At 38.3% G+C, this 22,068-nt stretch overlaps 1 protein-coding gene across 1 annotated transcript in view; it reads left to right on the forward strand.

Moving 5' to 3' along the window:
* Window positions 1–22,068, forward strand: part of UNC13C (unc-13 homolog C) — a 201,073-nt gene that overhangs the window by 100,389 nt on the left and 78,616 nt on the right. The window contains exon 16 of the mRNA XM_068958236.1: window positions 13,471–13,604. Within this exon, the coding sequence (XP_068814337.1) occupies window positions 13,471–13,604 (134 nt within the window). The remainder of the gene's footprint in view (window positions 1–13,470; window positions 13,605–22,068) is intronic.

The raw sequence follows: 22,068 nt of genomic DNA on the forward strand, positions 1-22,068 counted from the left end.
CTACCTTGTCACCCCGGAAAAAAATACAGGTACATTATGTGAACTATAAGTGATGGGTTCATTACCTTTGTAAAAAGGTACAATTCGTTACAGAAGTGCTTTGTCTATTTTGTCTTTATTTCCCTGAGATTACATTAGTGAGTGGACAAAATAACCCTGAAAGGAATTTCTGGAGAAAAAAATATACTAGAGGGTCCTACATAAAGAATAAATAAAAAGGGCTGTATGGTGTCAGAACTTAGATGTAACTATCCTGTCATAGTACAAGGCCTAAGAATGAGAGGGAAAGACAGCTGTGCAGTAATCTGGTTTTTGCACTCTATGAGACAGTCGTCATGCATTCTTTCGCTTAGTGCATTTATGTGTATTTATTCTCCGGTAAATTAAAACACACAGTACATAGCGGTATGAGTAAGTATGAGAAAAAGATGTGATGAGAAAAGAAGTTCCTAGATCTTTTTTATACAATTACGGAATCCGAGAACCAGCTGAGGGCAGAATACAGCTCTAAAGAAGCTTAATTGCAGGTCTAAAAAGTGACAGTCCCTTTCTCAGGAGTGCTTTACTGGCTGTAGATTGCTGTCATGTTTTGTATTCTACATTGCATCCAATACATCACTTCAGCGTGGGGAGAACCTGTATTATAACGAAGGGAGAAGCTGGAACCTGAGGAGCTTTCAGAAATCACAGAAAGGCCAAAATATCAGTATAACCCATCAGGGTAGTACACTGACAGCACAGCAGAGCGGCCAGATGACGATAGCTCCACTTTGTAAAAAAATCATGATTTCCACATTTGTTTTCCTTTCTCATCAGAGCAAAAGTGAGGCCTCTGGAAATTTTTCAGAAAAAAGAAAGCATGAATGGTACCTAACCTGGATTCAGCATTTCACTGGGAGCTATGCTTAATAAAGCTTTGTAGAGAACCTTTCCGTTGGTACTGATAAATACTTACAAGAAGTAATTGTTTTAACAGTTTCTTAAAACCAGTGATTAGTTCTGTAGAACAGCAGCCCTTCATCATACCTTGTGTAAAGGACTACTAGTATAGTGGCTCTCAATTTTTTTCTGGCTAGGTCCCGCTTGAGAAGACTACAACATTCCAGTCATGGCTGGACCCGTCTCTGTGGGACTTTGGAGATTATTTCATATTTTGCGTGTGCTCCTGTGGTGTACATCGACATATTTATTAATAAGTATAGTTTGCTATATATGCAGTAAATGCTGGATCTACAGCACAGAGCAGCTGTGTTGCAATAGGATGTCTAATTATTTGTCTTTCTAGGCTTTGCAGTTACTTAAATTACTTTCTACTTCTTGTCTTGTTCTGTACTTAAATGTATTTTCTCTATACGTCCTTCTTTTACTGAATCACTCAAGATTTACTGATGCAAACAAATTAGTCCTTTAGTATACTTTCTTACCACCTGCTTTGGACAAATTCCTCTTTCTGCCTTCAATGTTATTTCTTTAAGAAACTGCCAACTCACTTGAAAACCTTTTCCCCCTTAAACAGGGGTGCCATGTGGTTTTACTACCAGGTGTTTAAGTTTATTGAAATTAGGCTCTTAAGGTACATTGTTACATTGTTCTTTCTTTTCCCCAGGCATGTTTAGGAAAGCAACTTAGGTAAAAATGGCAATCCTTTCAATTCCTAGGCAACTTTCCACGGTAACTAATATTAAAACTACAGGACCTCCTCCTCCGATTGCTTTTTTCACCTCCTGTATCAGAACCCTGCCAATGACACAATCCAAGAGTTTGCTGGAAAATTTGGATTGGAATATGGAGTATCACTGCAGCATTATATAGGTGGTATGTGAAAGTCAAAACAGTGAAACTCTGAATCCTGGGCTTCCATTTTGTCCTTCAGAATGCCATACGGAAGATCAATGTCAGTACTTAAGCAGTTTCTTCCTTGTGCCACTTGCATTCTTTCAAGCTCTTGTACAAGATCAGACACCAGTGATGTGAGATAGGAATTAGTTTCACTGTAGATGAAACTGCATTTTCTGTGATTCAGGATGAATTTGGAAGGTAATTGAGTGATGAGAATTAGAAAATGCACCACAGCATTTACAGGTGGATCTTTCCTTATGTATACTGTAGCACTTAATCTCTGCCCGGTTCTGTGTTTGTTATTCTTATTCCCCTTTCTCATGAGACTTAGGGTTGACGAATAATCTGCAGAAGCGAGTGTTCCATCAGAATTGCTTGGATTTTTCTTGTAGTGAGATAAATTATATTTATTTTATTTTATTCAGAATAAGAATTAACGAGAGGTAGGAGGAGAGAGAGTGGGTTGTGTAAAGAACGTTTAGGAATGGTAGGCGAAGATATTTTGACACTGCTGAAACTAACCTGAAATAGCTACAGGTAACAAAGCTTGAGTTATCATTAGCTTTAACTTTTGAGAAGGTGGATGGGTGTGTAGAGCTTCCCACTTCCTTGCATGCATTTTCATGGCTTATTATACTTGTCAAATCTCATCTCTCTTCTCTCTGAGATGCCATTTTCTGTCCTCTTTATGTTATTAGGTTTCTGGTTTTAAAACGTAGCATTATTTTTAAAGTATTGTTGTCCCTTATCGTTCAAAGGAAATTTGTCCTTTGTTTTTTTCTTGACCTTGATTGAGAATGTGTTTGGTTTGAGAGCATTAGACTGTTAAATCTGAGTGTAGGGTGGCATGATTACCAGTTTAATTTTGCCCAGTGCTCTGTTACTCAAATGACTTCAGATAATGCTCACTTCCCCAGACAGCTTTTACCCTAAACTAATCAGGAAACACTCTGACTGCTCATATATGTGTTTATTCTCCAACAGGTAATGCTGCAAACTGGGTAGCAGTATGAATTGGTAGAAAGAGCAGCTTAAGAGAGTCACATACATGTTTTGCTATCATAAACAGTGCTGTTTTCTTGCTAACATTTACTCTGCAATAATTTGGCCTTTTCTGTTAGATATAATATGAGCTGCTGCTAGACTGGATACTGTATAAGTCTGCAGAGTTTATCAGCAGATGCTAGCCATTTTAGTAAACAGTTACAAGTGGAACATGAATCAAAACTCATTTAGGGACTCTCACTGTTATGGTATCTACACAGGCTTATTTGTATTTAAAAATCCTCACTTACTCCTTTTGGAAATTGGAAAAGTAGATTAGCCTCTCTGTATTTGTAGATGGCTTTAAAATGCAAAAATATTATAGTCTTTTCTGTTCTAGGAGAGAGTGTAAAACAAGTTTAAAATGACATCTATCTCCAAGCTATTTTTTTAGAGCAGAAGGATGGTCAAGGTGTCATTGCGTTATTTATCTGTTGCACAGTTATTTTCAAGTCCTTGCACTTAACGGTAGAGCAATGTGAAGCCCCAGAACAAAAAATTCCACAAATTTTCATTCAACTGGAAAATTGAAATAACTGCAGCTTCACTGTATTTACTCATCTCTCCTGTTCTCTTTCAGCAAGTATTCCCGCAGATAAGTTTGTAAGCCGGCATTTTAACCAATGTTTGCAAACTATAGGTTTATGAGCGCTAGCAAATACAAAGAAATTTTTAGTGCAAGTTTGCAGAAAGCAAACTCTAAAATTAACACAAATAGACCATAATCAAAGTAACTAATCACTCTTAGTAATCAAACACCAATCAAATATAATCTTAACAACTGATGGGAAAACTTTCTGTTTCACAGCTCATGGGAAGCAGTTCTCAGAAATCTGATTTAATGAATCTAACTTTAATAGAAAGCTGAGTAAGATCATTCAAATTGCTACCTAAATTCTGCATCAGCTCTAGGGTTGCACAGGGAGACTGCCTTCTGCATTCTCCTCTTCTAGTCTACTGCCAATCTGTTTGCACTTACAGAACAGCTAAGTTTAGAGTTTGTTGGAATCTGTAGCTCTGGAAGTTTTCCAGTGAATCCGGGTGCGCTGCAGACTGGTTTATGTGGTATCACAGATACAATAACAGTGAAGCAGTAACCAATATTGTAGTCAACATTGCATTAGCTTTATGCCCAAACCCCTTAGTAAGATGACCCCACATCTGACCCTTAGGCCTTCTTCATTAACCGTTCTCTTACAACTGCTTGCCTCCCCATCACAAGAGGCCACTTTCTCCCAGGGAGAGGGAAGGAAACTGAGTTCATCACATCATGGTGGTGCAGCATAGGAAGTTTGCATTCTCACTGCACAGCTGAGGTTTAGGCTGTGAGGAGTGAGAGCTGAGACAAATGAACCCCAAAGCAACAAGAAATGGTTCATATGCCTGCCACCACCTGCTCCCTCTCCCAGGGGAGAGGTTGGCAGCCGTTGCCCTGTTTAGGACCAGTGCTGGCTCAGGGCTTTACCATGGTTCATTGCTTGGCTGAAATACAGTCTACTTGAACAGTAGTGTTTTCATCTGCCCGGACTTGATAGTTTTCTGCATATTATAAGTGCTGTCTGTGTGAGTAACTTATGTGACTTTGTTCTGCGTTTGCCTCTGTCTACAACCTAAAACTCTCTGAAGATGCCTGCTACAGTGTTTCTAGATTTGTTTAATGTCTGAACATGTGTAATTCTCTGATTTTGGGTGAAAATAGAACAAAGCACAATGGAAATAGGTGCCCTCAATATTGCATAGGAAGCTGGAGCTGGGAGGGTTGACCAGTATGAGAAGAGTGAGGAGAAAATCACAAAATATGCTCTGCAATCCCTGCTTTCTCTTTTTTTGTTGCTGTCCATCAAAAAGACAATCACAGTTAGAAAGTAAATACCTTGCAGCAACATATGCATACCGCTCCTAGTGGTGGATGGCAATAATTCCTGCGGTGAAGCATGGTAAACGCTAGCAGTATGCAGTAGCAGTATTGCTTTTGAATCAATAAGATTGGTAGGTGATTGTTTTTCTCCAGAAGTATTGCAATAACACATATAGCACATCCAAAAAGCACGAAATGAGGAAAAAAGTTGTGCAGTAGTGAAAGCTGTTTACCTCAGAGAGTCCTATTTTTCAGGCATGGAAACGTCAGTACCAAATAATATTTGTTAAGAGGAACTTTACTGTATTTCCAAATTGCTTTAGATCCACTGAAAAGCTTCTAACATTTCTTCAAAACTGGCATGCAGAGGGAACTTGCAGACCTTTTCTTATGTTGTAGCATTGTGTTTGATGGGCAGCATGTTAGCCACAGTAATAGAAAAATCTTTGATAAAACACAGCAGAACAGTAGGAAATATTTTTTCTGTGATTTTTAGAACCCAGTTCTGAGACTTCTCTACCAGGGAAAGGCCAGTTCTTATAGATAAAATTGCTTGTCAGAAGCTTGCCCAAGATGACTAATTTGAAAGTCAAGTGACTCCGGTGGCAGCAGAGATCAGGTAAAGGAGAAAGTAACAAAAGCAGTACAATTTCAATCTCTTGCATTTAGGAAGAGTAGTAGTATTGTTATCAAAAGAGATGAACAAATAATCTCATTTGCTAACCAGAGCCTTATACTCTTCAAGAATGAGCATGAGAATGGCCATACCAAGTCAGACAAAAGATTCATCTGGTCCCATATCCTGTCTGTCACTGTGACCAAAAGCAGATGCAGTGGGAAATTGAGTATAACAGTTGAGGAGGATCAGGTTCTCAGATCTTTTGTCCAAACTTGACATCCATAAATGCATGGGCCCCGATGGGATACATCCACGAGTGCTGAGGGAGCTGGTGGATGTTATCGCTAGATCCACGGGCCTCGATGGGATGCATCCACGAGTGCTGAGGGAGCTGGCAGATGTTATCACTAGGCCACTCTCCATCATCTTTGAAAGGTCCTGGAGATCAGGAGAGGTGCCTGAGGACTGGAAGAAAGCCAATGTCACCCCAGTCTTCACAAAGGGCAAGAAGGAGGAGCCAGGGAACTACAGGCCTGTCAGCCTCACCTCCATCCCTGGAAAGGTGATGGAACAGCTCCTCCTGGAGGTCCTCACTAAGCATCTGGAGGACAAGAAGGTGATCAGGAGTAGTCAGCATGGATTCACCAAGGGGAAATCATGCTTGACCAATCTGATAGCCTTCTATGACGGAATGACTGGCTGGGGAGATGAGGGCAGAGCAGTGGCTGTTGTCTACCTGGACTTCAGCAAGGCTTTTGACACTGTCTCCCATCACATCCTCCTAGGTAAACTCAGGAAGTGTGGGCTGGATGAGTGGACGGTGAGGTGGATTGAGAACTGGATGGATGGCTGAGCTCAGAGGGTTGTGGTGAATGGCGCAGAGTCAAGTTGGAGGCCTGTAGCTAGCGGTGTCCCCCAGGGGTCAGTCCTGGGTCCAGTCTTGTTCAATATATTCATCAATGACCTGGAGGAAGGGACAGAGTGCACCCTCAGCAAGTTTGCTGATGATACTAAACTGGGGGGAGAGGCTAGGCTGACACACCGGAAGACTGTGCTGCCATTGAGAGGGACCTGGACAGGCTGGAGAGCTGGGCAGAGAGGAACCTCCTGAAGTTCCACAAAGGCAAGTGCAAGGTCCTGCCCCTAGGGAGAAATAATCCCATGCAGCAGTACAGGCTGGGGGCTGACCTGCTGGAAAGTAGCTCTGCCGAGAAGGACCTGGGAGTCCTGGTGGACAACAAGTTAAGCATGAGGCAGCAGTGTGCCCTTGTGGCCAAGAAGGCCAATGGTCTCCTGGGGTGCATTAGGCAGAGGGTTGCCAGCAGGTGGAGGGAGGTGATCCTGCCCCTCTCCTCAGCCCTAGTGAGGCCTCACCTTGAGTGCTGTGTCCAATTCTGGGCTCCCCAGGACAAGAGAGACATGGCGCTACTGGAGAGAGTCCAGCGGAGGGCTAGGAAGATGATGAGGGGGCTGGAGCACCTCTCCTATGAAGAAAGACTGCAAGAGCTGGGCCTGTTCAGCCTGGAGAAGAGAAGACTGAGAGGCGATCTGATCAACGTGTATAAGTATCTGAAGGGGAAGTGTCAAGAGGATGAGGCCAGATTCTTTTCAGTGGTGCCCAGCAACAGGACAAGAGGCAACGGGCAGAAACTGAACCACAGGAAGTTCCACCTAAACCTGAGAAAAAACTTCTTCACTGTGAGGGTGACAGAGCATTGGCACAGGTTGCCCAGAGAGGTAGTGGAGTCTCCTTCGCTGGAGAGATTCAAAACCCGTCTGGATGTGATCCTGGGCAATGTGCTCTAGAGGACCCTGCTTGAGCAGGGGGGTTGGACTAGGTGATCTCCAGAGGTCCCTTCCAACCTCAACCATTCTGTGATTCCGTGATAACAGCAGGTGGAAACAGGTGGAAAGGCTCTGTGGTTTCAGAAATGTCATACTAAGGTCACAGCTTAGTGTTTTGTTCTAATTCTGCTGCAGTGTACTTGTGGGGAAGAGAAATGCTAATGATTTCAAAATGGAGTTCAGTGTGTTGGATTTAGAAATAACAAAATTATGGCCATTTTGAGAATGTATTCTCGTTGAATTTACTCCTGAATATCCTTATCTAAACCAGCATAATTACTGATAGATCTGGTGGATGGAGAAGGTATTGTTACTTAGCCTTCCACAGCAAGGGTTTTTACGTGAACTAAGCAGTACTTTTCTCCCTGTTGTGAGCTCATTAATCCCTATTTTCAGTTGGTACTGAGGGATGATATCTGATATTTGGTTTATCTTTCAAATATGAAAACAATTTAGGATTCTAAGCAGTAACACTGCTCAGGTTCAGAAACAAAAGGAGATACTGGTTCAGTGAAATCCCTCATACGTTTTGAATGCATTTTGAGTGATTGCAAATGACTTCTAAATAGAAGGTGGAAGGATGCATTTCCATTCTTTATATGTACATGCATACATACAGGTATGTCTATATATATACATAAAATGTAATTTTTATGTATAAATGTTTAAATGTTATACGTACAATGCATATCGTGTATACCCCAATCATTCTTAACCTCTCCCAAATAAATTAATATTATCTATCAGTTTAAAAACACTAAAGTACCACTAAAAGTAATGTTTCACTGTCAAAGACTTCTTGTCTATATCATTGCATTCTGTAGCCTTGCAGTAGTCCAGGCTACTGCCCTGGCTTCCATTCAACTTCCATTCCGCGTTCTTTATATAGAAAATGTGATTTTCTGAAACTTAGTGTGAGATCCGCACTTTTCCTATCATTCATATTTGGTCACCCTCACACAAATGACTTCTGAAAGCCCTCCAGTTTCTAATCTGTGCTTTTACTTTTTTAAAGCCTCGTGCCTACCTGGAGGCTTTTGTGTAAAGATTGTACGAAATCACTCTGACAGTTTGGATTGTAAATTGAACAACTAATTTTAACCTCTCTTTCAAAAAAAGGTGCTCAGTAAAATAGCCAAAGCTTGAGGCTTGCCTTAGACATGGTTTTCATGCAGATTAGTTTCTGAAGTCATGGGGTTATATTTACCAAAGTAGCACCCAGACGGGTTTTGTGTATTGACTGCAGAGTATAAAGAAATAAAAATATAGCAAGCCTACAAAGAATTGTGTCCCACCATTCTTTGAGGAGAAATGTCACCTACTAGTGCTGTGGTGCTTAAATGTCAAAGTTTAGCCTTTGTCAGCTAGCTGCTTTAATTTAAATGGATAAGAATTTTAACTGTTATTATTTTATTTGTCCAGAAACAGACATTTTGTCGAACAAACTGGTAAAATGAATGATTAGAGAAGTTGAAAGCTCTGTGTTCTTCAATCCAGCCTTTGCAGATTTGTCTCAGGATATTACAGCTGTAGATTTTAATCCTGCTTCACACTGTGCCTGAGATTAATTTACCAGTGCTCAGCCAGTTCTCTGAGTATGAAATATATTCACTTGTCAAGAGTTTAGCCTTTCTTTTCACTTAAACTCGCAAAAACCTCTATTTTTTATGTTTTTATTTAAAAGAATGTAAAAATTAGAGCAGTTGGTTTTCTTATCTGATTGTCACATTGTTAACATGGTCCATTGTTTGCATATATACTCAGTTGACTTGGAAATTAATAGTGAAAGGAAATTGAGAAAAACATGAGTAAAGAATTTATGCTGATACATATTGCATGAAAAATAGCTCTTACGAGCTTCTTCTTTCTGATTTTGATGTTGCCAGTGGTAAAAGATAAATCTATTGTAGGACAAAACACATCCAGTTAAGATCACCTAGTTTGGCTCTTGCATTAAAAAAGTCATAGAATAGTAGTATTTCCTCTGCCAAGTTTGCAAATCTGAAGTTTGCAAAAGTGAATAATATGACTTCTGATTAAAGTTACTGTTCTTACAAGGTATTTGCGATGATCTAATTTTCCACAGGAATTACAATGCTCTCAATATGATCAAATGTCCTATAGCACAATATGTTGCAAAAGATATTAAGAAATATCCATTATGTTACCTCTCAGTACTCTCATTACTGAAGTTTGCCACTTTCATGTTACTGCTCAACGTTTCTGTGTGGTGTATGGTATGCTACAGCTTTATAGTTATCCTTGAGACAAGAAGAAGCCAAGTCGATGAGGGTGAGTGTATATAAAACCGTACCGTCTTGATGGTTAGACATCATCTGGCATTATTTTTTGTTTTATATTTGGTCTGCCAACAGATGCCTTTTAGGGATATCAGTATTCTGCCTTTGGCTAGTTGGTTATCAAGCTTTGAAGAGTAGGACCTACTGTATTATCTTTGTATGACATTTCTCTGTTCTGTGCATGTGGACAGCCTTGCCATCCCAAGTAGCACCACCTGGGAGAGACCAATTCTTACAGATAAAATTACTTGTCAGAAGCTTGTCCAGAATGACTAATTTGAAAGTCAAGTGAATCCAGTCTCCTTACTGACTACTCAAAAGCAGTTCTGCAGCTGGCAAATTTGATACAATTTGATTTGTATCAATACCTCCTCAAAGCTCTCTTTTTTGGTTGGTATGAGAGCAATCTGTGATTTTAATTTGTTTGGGGAGTTATGTATCCATCAAAAATTAAAGATAGGCAACTTCAGAAAATCATTCTTTTAAAAAGTCATTAACAGTGTGTCTGCTGACTGGTCATTTTGTCTTCTTGATGCAGCTGAGAATTTATATTCCTCTTGACCTTTTTAAATGTATTTTTTTTATCTCAGTATCAGTATTATCCTCTAACATGAAAAGCAGTATTCACTGGCTCATATATCATGTCATTGTGTACATGCAAATGTGATACTATCAAGGTATCCTGGGTATTTGGTTCACATTTTCATACTAGCGGCTTTTTTCCAATGGATATAAGTCGTGTGCACATAGAAAGTTATGATTATCAAGACGGGGTTTTGTTTTTTATTTAATAGACCATACAGTTAAGCATGTTTTAATAGACCATACAGTTAAGCATGTTTGTACTCCAGTAGATTTTGAGTGTGTAAATTTATGTAAGCCTGTGCATTGCTAATTTACAAACTAATCTAATCTTGGCATTTGAAAAAGCCTCTCCGCAACTTCTGCATAGACTGTGAACACACTGTACCAAAGAAGTGTGCATGGTGTTATTTCCTAAAATGAAATGCATGTTGTTGAGAACTGGTTAGATAGAAGGAATAAAGCACTAGATTGATACATAAGCTATTATCGTAACCATTACAAAATTATAGCAGAAGAATGTCTTCTCAGCCCAAAGAGAAGGAAAATCGTTAACTTGTTTTGCCACTTAATAAAGGGGCATTTTTATTGACTGTTCACAACAGACTGATGTTGAGCCTATGTCACTGAAGCACTGACTTCAACAAAGCGGTACAGAAATTAAACTTCAGTGCGTCTGAAAGGGTGTTTCATTTCCTTAAGGAAGTGTTAAAACATAGGTATAACTGTTTGATGCTTTCCTCCCACTCACTTTTCTACACTGTCAAACAGTTTACTGTGCCTTTCAGCTGTGCCAATAGAAATAGTTTGAGCCATCTTTGAGCTAAACAAATTGTATCAGTGATTTTTTTTTTTTTTTGAAAATAACTCAGTATCTTAAGGTCATTTTTATTCAAAGATGGAAAACTTAGTTTTCCAGCTGATGAAATCAGTCAATGTAATTAAAATTTCAACATCATTTTACCTCATTAGAACATCTCTGTGAAGGTATCTGTTACCAGAGACCACATAAAACAAATGCCAGCAACAATAAAATTAATGCAAAAACAACCTGAATGATTTTGACCATTTCCAGTCTATTTGTTAAAATTTAGGATACAAAATGCAAATTACAACAGCATACAGGCTGAGTATGCCCTCTCATTTCAGAGCATAAAACTGTATTTTTTAATGTGAGACTATAAAAAAAAAATCTTATTTTTTGGAATTTACAGAGATCATCTTAATTTTTGGAAGATTTCTGTAATAGGCAGTCTTTGTAGAAAGCACCTCCCTGTGCTGCTCTTAGTATAGACTAAATATTTTATGCTATCTGTATTAAAGAATATAATTTCACATTCTGTTGATGCTATTGCAGGTATTTCCTCTGAAATTTAGCTCATGGAAGAGGTTTTGGACTGCACTTACTGAAAGTAAACCGGCTCTATTTTCTACAACTTCATTTCACTTAGGCTGAATGAAACATGCACTAGCTGCTGAGGAAAAATGGTGTTAGAAATAAGTCTTTGTTATAGAAACAAGGACTTTTAATAAAAGTATAATGTACACCAAGGAAAGCCCTTGAGAGTGATGCTAGTGCTCAGATATTCATTTGTTTTAAAAAGCTCTATTTTTTGCATGGTAATTGTAAATTGTCTATGATATTAGTCACACCATCTGTTAGAGCTTCTTCTGAGCCTAACCTTTATTTCAGTCACATTAGACATTGCAGCTGTGGCATTTGTAGTTCGGCTGAGTATGCAACAGGGTGATTGATGATACTTCTCCAAGATATTCCACAGTGAGCACAAAAAAATTTCAATTAAACTTTATTGAATTTCCCTTTCTGCTTTTCCAAACTCTGTTAATAGATAAAAGTTAATTGAGGTTAAGGTGACATGTATTAATTCACTATGACAATAACATAGGTTGTTTGAAGAGATACAGCGTCATTCAAGTGGTCATATTTGGACTAAAAATAAGAAGGGTATGGTATATATTTTTAAACTTTCAGGATAATAGGCATGCTTATTTTCTCTGACTTGAATCAGCTACCATTCTAGGGGAAAAAAAACACTTTCTCTGTCAGTTGTGTGGGAGCAACCTAGTATGTGCAGACATACACATAAATCGTGTGTGAGTGTGTCCGTACAGACATAAAAATATTTATTTTTACGTTTGCTTCTCTGCAACGGAGTTATTTATTGGACTTTGATAGAAACCTGATCCTTTTTGTAAGCCACGAACTGAAATATATCTTTTGGAATACAGTCTGGAAATTACAGACTATAAATTCATAAAGCCAAACTGCAGAAATGAAACCTAGTTCTAAATGTACATTTTAGTGAGGTTAGAAAGTACAGAATTCTCAGTGAAAGTTTGTAGGTGATGAATACTAATACGTACTTGTAACTATGTAAAAATGCTCAAAATGCAGGCTCTCAGTCAAGGGGAGTATAAAACATTGCATTACTTACCAAATTTCAATCCATTGCAAGAGAGTCGTTGCTGGTAATACACGTGGTACATCAGTGTCTTCTGTGTCATTCTTTGTGGATCTTTATTACAAAAATGTGAGGGGGTTTCTCAGGTTCAATACTTAGGATGTGAAACTGATTGCAGTCGTTTTTATGTAGAGAGAGTATAGAAAATCCCATTTCCCTGAATACAAAAGGCTAACTAATTGTGGTTTTGCTCACAGGTTTAAAATCCTTTGCAAGGTAATACCTTCACCAGCCTCTCTTTTTTTGTGTTCCAAGTTTTGTGTTCCTTTTCCCAGAACTTCTATCTTTGTGGAGATTTTTTTTGGTTTTGTTTTTTTTTCTCTGTGTACTGTTTTCCTCTGCTTCTCTTAAGCATACACAGTGCAGTTCTGCCAGTCAGTCTGTCAGTCCCTGGAAAATCTCTGGGCAAAATACTCTGGGCAAAAGCCTTTGTTGTTTTGGTTATTACAAAATAAAGGGAGATTTAACTGCTTCTTTGTTTAAACTGAACAGCAGAGCAGCTGTTAGGCTCACTAACTGCATTGTAGTCCAATACAAAACAAGAAGTGTTCCTTATCATTCTACCCATATTCTCTTTCAGCACAACAAGGCTAAAACACAACTTAAGAACGTGTATAATTAAAGCATGGACATACACTAAAAGTCAAGCCTGTTTTGTTCTTTTGCTGACCTGGGTGTCTTTGTGCTGTATCTTTTTGATGTATCTCCACAGCTGGTTATGGACTGTCATACATTCACTCTGAGTTGGATAGACTTGAAACTTTTTTTGTCCAAAATTTCTGAAGACTCTTAATGCATTACTGTTCCCAACTAAGTAATAATCCGTAGCTAGAAATCACGTAATGAGAATATTTTCTCTCATTCCTCTAATCTAAAATATATTACATTCTGCTTTAACAGGGTAAGAAACAAGAACTTCCTCGAGAAGAACAGGGACCAACAACAAAGAATTTGGATTTTTGGGTGCAGCTCATTACTCTGATGGTCACTATCATTGATGAAGAAAAAACAGCATATACACCTGTCTTGAACCAGTAAGTAATTACTTTCCTCCTAATAAATTAAGAATCATGGATCTGTTGAAACAGGGACAGGAAAAACACCAGAGTCAGTGATGTTACTTTAAATGTAATCTATCTAGAGATTTTTAAAAATACGGAATACAGAAGTGGCATAGTGTGGTAAGGACTTAGAGCTCTACTCGTGGAGGGACAACCCGTTGTTTTAGGAACAGTAAAGATGCACATTATACGACCTGTCCCAAAAAGTTACATAGCAAGGTATTATGCAAGAGAAATAAATGGATAGACAAGTGGGAAGCCACAGAAAACATTATGGTATTGATGTGATGGCAGGGTCATAGCACACAAGGTGGTTAACTTATGCTGAGACCTTCTTAGGCGTTAAAATAAAGTAGCGTTTTACGGATGTATTTGTAACAGAATGATGAACTTCAGAAAGAGGCCCTCTACCAAATTTATGGTTGGTTGGAGAGAAAGCCTAACCTTATTGACTTGAAAATTTAACAGATGGAGAATAGTATCTCGGATTTACCAGAGATGGAAGTTGACTTCTCAGAACTGAGCAAGTTTCAGTAGGTGGGGAAGGGGCGATCAATAATTGAGACAAGTTGAACAACTTATATTTGACATGATAGTAGAGAAGAGGGAGCCAGTGAATAGACAAAAGGAGAGTCAGAAATAGTGTTGGATTTGGAAAATGAAACGTGCAGAGAGAGGGCAAAGGAACATTGTTTCATGTGTTAAGGAAAGAGAAAAAGATAATGCACTAATTGAAGTGTGGCATGGTGAGGACCTAGAGAAAAGTTTAATGTCTTTTAGCTCTTTGGACGTATTTTGCAGAAGGATTCTGCAAAACCTGGACATAGTCTAACTGTGATGACTTATATAGAAGTTAAAATTGAAGCTCATATTGTGTTATAGGTAAACAGGTAATAGAGCTATCTACAGTGCCACAAGAAATTTAATGGGATGGTCTGAAGGGGAGCAAGAAGAATTTTGTTTCTTTTATATGCAATTTGACAGATGCTGAAAGGTATTCTGCACGTGTGGATGAGTAGCTCCTCTATTAACTAAAACTAATTTTTTTTTGTCTGACTGGAGAAGAGACAGAGACAAAGAACAGAGTTCCTCTGGGGGAATGAGGAGATTCCCTGAAGTGCACCTGAGGGATTGTATAAGGTGTGAGAAGAGGAACTGTATAAAGTGTGAAAACAGAATCAGGACTGGGCAGAGCTGGGACAGAGTAAGGGAGAGAGTTTGGGTGTGTAGCTTCTCCCGTCTTCACCGTTCTGATGGAAGGGGGCACATGGAATAATGTGTCTGTGAGAAAGAGCAGACATTAGGAGCAAGATGTGAAGAAGCCATAATGGAAGAAGTTAGAAGAAAACTGTTCAGAATTTCTTTGGATACAGGTTTGGTTTGGTTGGTTTGGTTTGGTTTTGTTTTGTTTTTTAAGGAAATGCTTCTCCTATCACAAAAGCAGCATGTGAAAACAGTTCAGAAAAATGACAGCCAGCCTCTTCCTTCTTGTTCATCTCCTTGTCAGAACCATACGGCCATTCAGGGGTCCCAATGGAATATCCAGGCCTCTGTCTCTTGGAATCCAGCTGTAGAACTGAAATTCATGAAGACCCCACTAAAGCTCCAAGCATTCTGAGAGTAGTTTCCACAGTGGTGTTACATTGCTCAAAATTCTTTTCCTCAACCAGTTTTGGGAGCCCTATTTTTATATGTATCTGGGAGGCAATATGATGTTGTGATAGAGCAGTTTGAACTATATCAGCTGGTCACCGTGGGACGAAACATGACACGATTACCTCAACAACTGTTGTGGGAACTGAAAGACCATAAAGTGCCCTTAATTCGAAACAGAAAGCTCACCTCGCTCAGTGAGAGCTAAGCGGGGAACCTACAGATCTTGTACGACTTAAGAAACTTGATTAAACAAATCTTCTGTAGAGTACAAGTCTTAGGGAAAAGTACGACGTGATGTCCAGTATTCAAGTTGTAAAAGTTCTCATTGTATTAGTTGAAACAACATAAAACGTGTTTGGAACTTGATTGACAAACAACTTTAGGACTTCGCAGCACTTGTGGAACACGGGTTGTACATACTACCAGAAGCTGCTAGCAAAACAAAATACCTGTTCAATCAAAAGAAGCAGTGAACCAAGGAAAAAATCCTCAATTGAAATATGACTGTGCATTTGAAAATTAAGATCTAAACCTTATGCCTCTGCATATCTTTAGTAAAAAGCTTTCAGTTTAGTTGTATAGCACATAGAATAGTCATGTGTGTTGCAATACAATTTTAATAACAGAGACAGACAGCTCTGGTGGCACTTTTAAATTTGTTATTTGCTCATTCTTACATCTTTGCAATGCAAGGATGTTTTGTGTTTTCTGTGTGTGGACACTGTTTTTAGTACTATTCTCTGGTACTGACTCCTGCAGAGCATATCAAAATACTGGCTTGGCCCTTGACAATTTTAGTGACTGTCAGATAGCTAAAATCACATTTTGAAAGGAAGATAAATGTCATGATTACCATTGGAGAACAAATGCTATTAATGCTGCTTGAGTTTACCAGGCTTTGTTAGCTGGCAAATTTACCTGACTCATTGAACAATCAACAAGTGATGTCATTTATTATTTGACTAAAGAAAGTATGAATGGTATTATAGAAATGCTGATCAAAGGTAATTTGAGAAAGTACTCAAATTTGAAATAGTATTGCTGAAACTGTTAGGAATTTATATTCCCAGTTAAAGAAAAGAACTTGGAGCAGTTCCAGATACAGTGTAAATAAGCAACTCAAAAAGAACGTTAGGGTAAGAAACAGAGCCTAGAAGAAACAGACCCTACAAGAAATGGAAAAAAATTGTATGATCAGCAAAGTTATATTTTAGAAATCGGAAAGAATAACACTTAAAAAAAAAAAAAGACAAGATAGGTTAAACCTTGTAAAAGAAACTAAAACAGATAGCAAAGAAAAATTTAATGTAACGGGACTGAGATCTCTTCGCAGTGAATATGGTATTCATTTGAAAGTTGATCTAGGCATTTAGAAATTAAAGGAGGATAACACAAGAGAAGGAGTCTAGCTGAGAAACGGGTGCCAGCACAGAATGGCGAATGACCCTGAATGTTTGCAAGTGGAAACAACCAGAGCTGCTGCAAAAGCAAGACTCCAAGAGGTTTCACCAACTCCTTCTCAATTCCACAGTGCATAAAGAACTGGCAGGTGAAACCTGCAGGAACTAGGATGCTCCAGGAGCTGGGGATGATTAGTAAACCTATAAAGTCAAGGGTAGTAACTTATACTGAAGGAGCAGCATAATTGTCACCTCTAAGTCTGAGAGTTGTGGAATATACTTCAGTATAAAGAAATACTAAAAGCATGGATGAAAGTGAAGAAATAGGTAAAATACATCATGAATCTTGGACTATTCCAAACAAACTCTAGAATCTGTCTTTGATAATGTAATTGATTTTTTTGATGAGGCCGAAACACTATAACTGAGCTGTGTAACTAATCTGGTCTTAACATGTATGATACATTGCTTCATGAGAAACTGACAGCTGATCTTGTGAAAGATCCCAATATTACTTTGTTTAACAGAGTAACATACAAATTTAATGAAATGAGTGATTAAAATGCCATCACAGAATGAAGTTTAATTAGTGATGAGAATAATACTGAATCAAGCACCAAAACACGAGGTACAATTTCCATATGTTGTCTTTAGGAAAAGGGACATTACTTTGTTTAAAATAAAAACCTTGGGTAGGTGGCAGATAGAGAATAAAAAGTGAGAATAAAAGAGTTCTTTGCTCATAGTTTAGAAGGAATGCAGTTTCCAAAACAGATACAACTTCTCTCTCAAGAATTGGCGAAGAAGGGACGAGGCCCAGTGCCCCACAGGTAGTGCACACACAGCACAAGAATGAGTGTATTTACACAGCAAGACCAGACTGTGTTTAGCACCCTAACTGAGACTGAGCACCCCCCAGATGGCATACGAGCTGTTCTGAGAATGTGCACACAGTGTTCAGGGGCTCCGGGACTCTTGAAGTGTACCATGTGCATATTTGACAGCACAAACTGTGAAGAAACATCCTTAACTGCCGTGATAGGAATGTCTTCCTTTGTTTAGGACTGAACTAAAGACATGCAGTTCAATTTAGGATAAATGCTTTTTTTTTTTTAATTTATGTTCTGCTTCATATATTGATTCTTTTTGTCTTCTATTAAACGGCGTTCAGTTTCATTCTATTGATTTATGTATTTATACATAGTCCTTTGTTAGCACTAGCCAGTGTAAACAGTTTTCATTACATTCCCGCTTGACTGAAGTCAATAGAGGGACGAAATTCATAAGTGGCTCTCTTTTACGTGCAATTTAATATTTATGGAGATACAAAGAGATGATCGTGTTCCAGAAACATACGAGTTAATTTCCTGTGAAAACCTAGCATATTCTCTTTATTAAGAAGTTCTACCAAATAGCATTGCACGCTCCACTTACAAGTTGAGGATTAGAGAGTGTTGTGCGAGAGAAGATGATGATTTTGACAACAGTGTTTTGGATAAACTCAGATTTTACAGTATTGCTCTAAGAATGACACAGAAATTGAGAAAATTATGTCCCATAACACAGAAGTAATTGTAGTAAGAGGAAACAAAATGACTCACGGATCACTCTCCTGGTCGTCCTCTTGCTTCCCTAAGAAATGTGAAAATGTCTGGCTTTTATAAAGATCAGAAAACCTAATATAAAGCATGTTGCGTGGTCAAATTGCTCTGACATTTTATTGCTTACAGATCAAATTCTGAAATTCTTTGTTGAACCACATTTCTTTTTACTTAGCAGGCAATATAATATAAAAAATATAGAAATTCCTGAGTTACATAGGTGCTTTAGAATTTGACCTTTGATTATCATTTCCCTTTAGTGAGTCAGCTACTGCTGTTGTTACCCTTTATCTTCAGCCTACAGATTTTTGTTTATGTTTCTGTTGTATACAGTCTTGTTAGCTGCTCACAGTCAATAATAAAAATAGTTGCATAATATGCATAAATCTCTAACTATTTCAAATACAGAATCCAGCATGAATTTTGGAAAGGAAGTTCAGAAACAACTTGGAAGTAGGTATTTAGGTAGCCCATAAACACTGAATTAAAGTGTACAGATGATGGGAAAACGTGTTTTACTGAATGCTTAGGCACAGGGAAAGAGTGAAGATTGACTCCGCAATTGCAGAAAGTCCCAAGTCCTAGTGTGTGTTCTCATACAGTAAAGAAAAAGAAATTTTCTATTATGCATACTTCTCAGAATTAACAATGCACCCAAGGACCGCACGTGTAGAGCGGGACAACTGTGCTTAGCTACCATGGTGATCAAGGATTAACCAGGTTGTGTAATAATGAGCTTAGTAATGAGTGTTAGGCAGATATTCAGAATTTCGTAATACAGGAGACTGAGGAGGTTATCTCCGCTCTCTGCTGCTTGATAGCTCCCAGAGTTACAGCTGCTTTACTTACGAGAGCGGATCATGGCTACCGTCATCCTTTTAGAGCAGATCACATCAAAAAGGAGTAGGTCTCTATGTAAACTAGTCCTTATATGCCCTTCCTCCAACTTGATTAAGAAATTCTGGAATGCATGATGCTTTTCAGACAAACATGGCTCTCACGTTCATTCCAGTATATCTCCTCCCACGATGAGTAGGGTAAAAGAGTTTGCAAAATATAGTTAATTATCTAAATGCTTTTCTTGGTTTTCTTTCAAAAAGTTTGATCTGAGAGAGAACTAGTAATTGCATTCCTGGAGTACAATTAGGATAGCGCCTAGGAAGAAGAGAAATAACACTGCTTCTTTTCAGTGTTTCTGAACTTCTTTCTTCCTAGAACTTCAGCTGAAATCCAGCGGCATTTAATGTTATTAGAAAAATGTGATATGGCTCAGCATTTATTTGCATAAGCATGTACATAGTTTCCTGCTATTAATTACGGAAGAAATAGCAGACATCTTGCTCAGAACAGTCGGATCAGCTGTAGCATTGAGCTGCAGTACTCAGCAAGCTCTGTCTTTCATTCCCATCACTGTTCCTGTTACAATATCTTCAGGCTTTTTCGATCTCCAGTTTATGTACGTTAGAAATGATATCTCAGTCTTGGATTTGCCACCAGCAAACCTTAGACTATCCAGCTTAACTCTGATTAACCGTTTGACTAGTACCTTGTGCAGTCCAGCTCTTTTTTTTTCCAATAAAAAGAGACTTCATCTCTTTTTCTTGAGTTTGCTAGAGTGTTAGGACTGTCTTTGAATCCAAGCCCCATGTTTAACAGCCATTATCATCCTGTGCATAGCAGTAAATCACGGTAAGAAATTTTGTGCTGTCTGGTACTTGCTTTTGGAATTGAAAAATAATTTCAGTCTTTTAGTGAAGGATGATTTCTCACTGCGCTCATTCATCTTTTGGTGAAGTTACTGTAACATCAAGCTTCAGTAAGAAAAGGAGAATCAGGCCTGAGCGTAACTCTCGTTGTTTTGTGTTTGGTTGGAGAACCAGAGAACTCCTCCACAAATTTAACCACCTGAGACCGTGAATTTTCAAAACATGGCGGGGGTGGGGGGGTTGGGATGTTGGAGCCTTTTCTTCTTTAGATTCTTATGCTTTGACTAATTTTTGCTTTCAGTTGTGTATGTATTTTTTATATGTCAGAAGTTGTCTTCAGTTGTGGCCCCAAATACAGGTAAGTCAGTAGTGACTGCTGTGAACCTCTGTCATGTATGATTCTCTTCAGCAGTCTCGGAGTATGCCTATGTTATATGCAAGTCAGTTTTAGGGGAAAAAAATAGAACTATATAACTTCTTATGTCATTATTTTTAGTCAGAAAGATAAGTTACAGGTGAAGAACAGTACTACTGCTTTTGACGTTTGGAAGCAAATTTGGTTCATTGAAAATATTACGTGTACATGTTATTAGGAGGAATATGGTCTGAACACATTAGTGCTGAGGAGTAACAGGCACATTAAAATCTCAGTCATGTTCATCTCTGCGGTTTATGTTACTTCTTGTACAATTTCATGGCATGAATGTCTTTTATGACGCAAGTAGTTCAGTTTGGTGAGTACTGAGGTATGTTTGAGAGAATACTAAATATGTCCCTCTGATAAAGTGCAAACTAGGAACAAGGAAGGGGCAAGCTGTTTGGGAGTAGTTAGGGATAAATATCAAATGAACGCTAATTGATCAGCTGCAATTTTCTACTCTTGCTTATTTCTCATTTTCTCTGAATATTCATGTAATAGTGTGTATATATATAATAGTGTGTTTATATGTGTGTATGTGTGTGTATGTATATGTGTACACAAACACACACATACACACACACACATATGTAAACATGTATATTAAAACAAACTAGAACTCCATCCTGGTACAGGACGGGGCTCAGAATGATGATTCAGAAGCTTAAGTTCCGGTGCTGACTGCCACTCACCTGTTGTAGGACCTTGGGCCGGTCACTTCTGTTTTGTCACCTTCCCTTTTCTTTGTCCTGTCTTTTTAGACTGTGAATTTTGAAGGTCAGTGATTGTTTCTTACGACATATTTTGAAGTTCCTGTGTAGTAGTGTAGTGATTTCTTGAATCTATCTGAAATCGCTAAGTGCTACTATAATGAAAAATAATAAATTGGATATTATTACATGAGTAGCCTTAGAAACTTGAGTGACCATATTGAAGTAAATATTAAAATGGGACTACTCATGCATAAGCTATCTCTGAGGATAAATCGTGGTGGGCATGGGGCAAACCATGCCAATTACACTTCCCTAGGGGAAAAAAAGGCCAGCACTTGTTGTATATAGTACATATAAAAATAAAATCTTTGTCAGTATTTTGCAGTCTCTAGTTACGCTTGTGCCCTTCTATTTGTAAGGGAATGCACAAATGGTGTTATAACAGTGGGACAGATGATTTAAAATACACAGTTAGGGAGATTAAACACAAAGATACATTAGTATAAAACGTGAAGTAGACATGACACAATTTTTAGCTATTTCATAGCCTCGAGTAAGGTACAGACCACCTGGTAAGCACCTGAAATTAGAAGCATGCCTTGAAAATTACCAACATCATCCAGTAACTCCTGGCAGCTGGTGAGCTATTAGAGGAATTCTTGATTCTTTTATAGATTAATTCTTGATTCTTTTCATAGAAGAATAAAGACTAGAAAAAAGTCCTGCAGAAGTTAACCTGCTTGTCACTTTACGGAACTGCTTCATAACAATCAAATGAACAAAAAGGAACATAGTATTAAGAAAAATAATACAGGCATCTTCTTCCACATTGTTCACTTAGGCACTTGAGAGGAACATTTCTTTCAAGCTTGTCATTTCATCGTTGGTTTCTTTACCTGCTGCAGTAGGACAGATTTGTATTGGCGTTTGTGGGCAGCATTTA

This window comes from Struthio camelus, chromosome 12 (assembly GCF_040807025.1).
Source record: "Struthio camelus isolate bStrCam1 chromosome 12, bStrCam1.hap1, whole genome shotgun sequence".
NCBI classification, from domain to species: domain Eukaryota; kingdom Metazoa; phylum Chordata; class Aves; order Struthioniformes; family Struthionidae; genus Struthio; species Struthio camelus.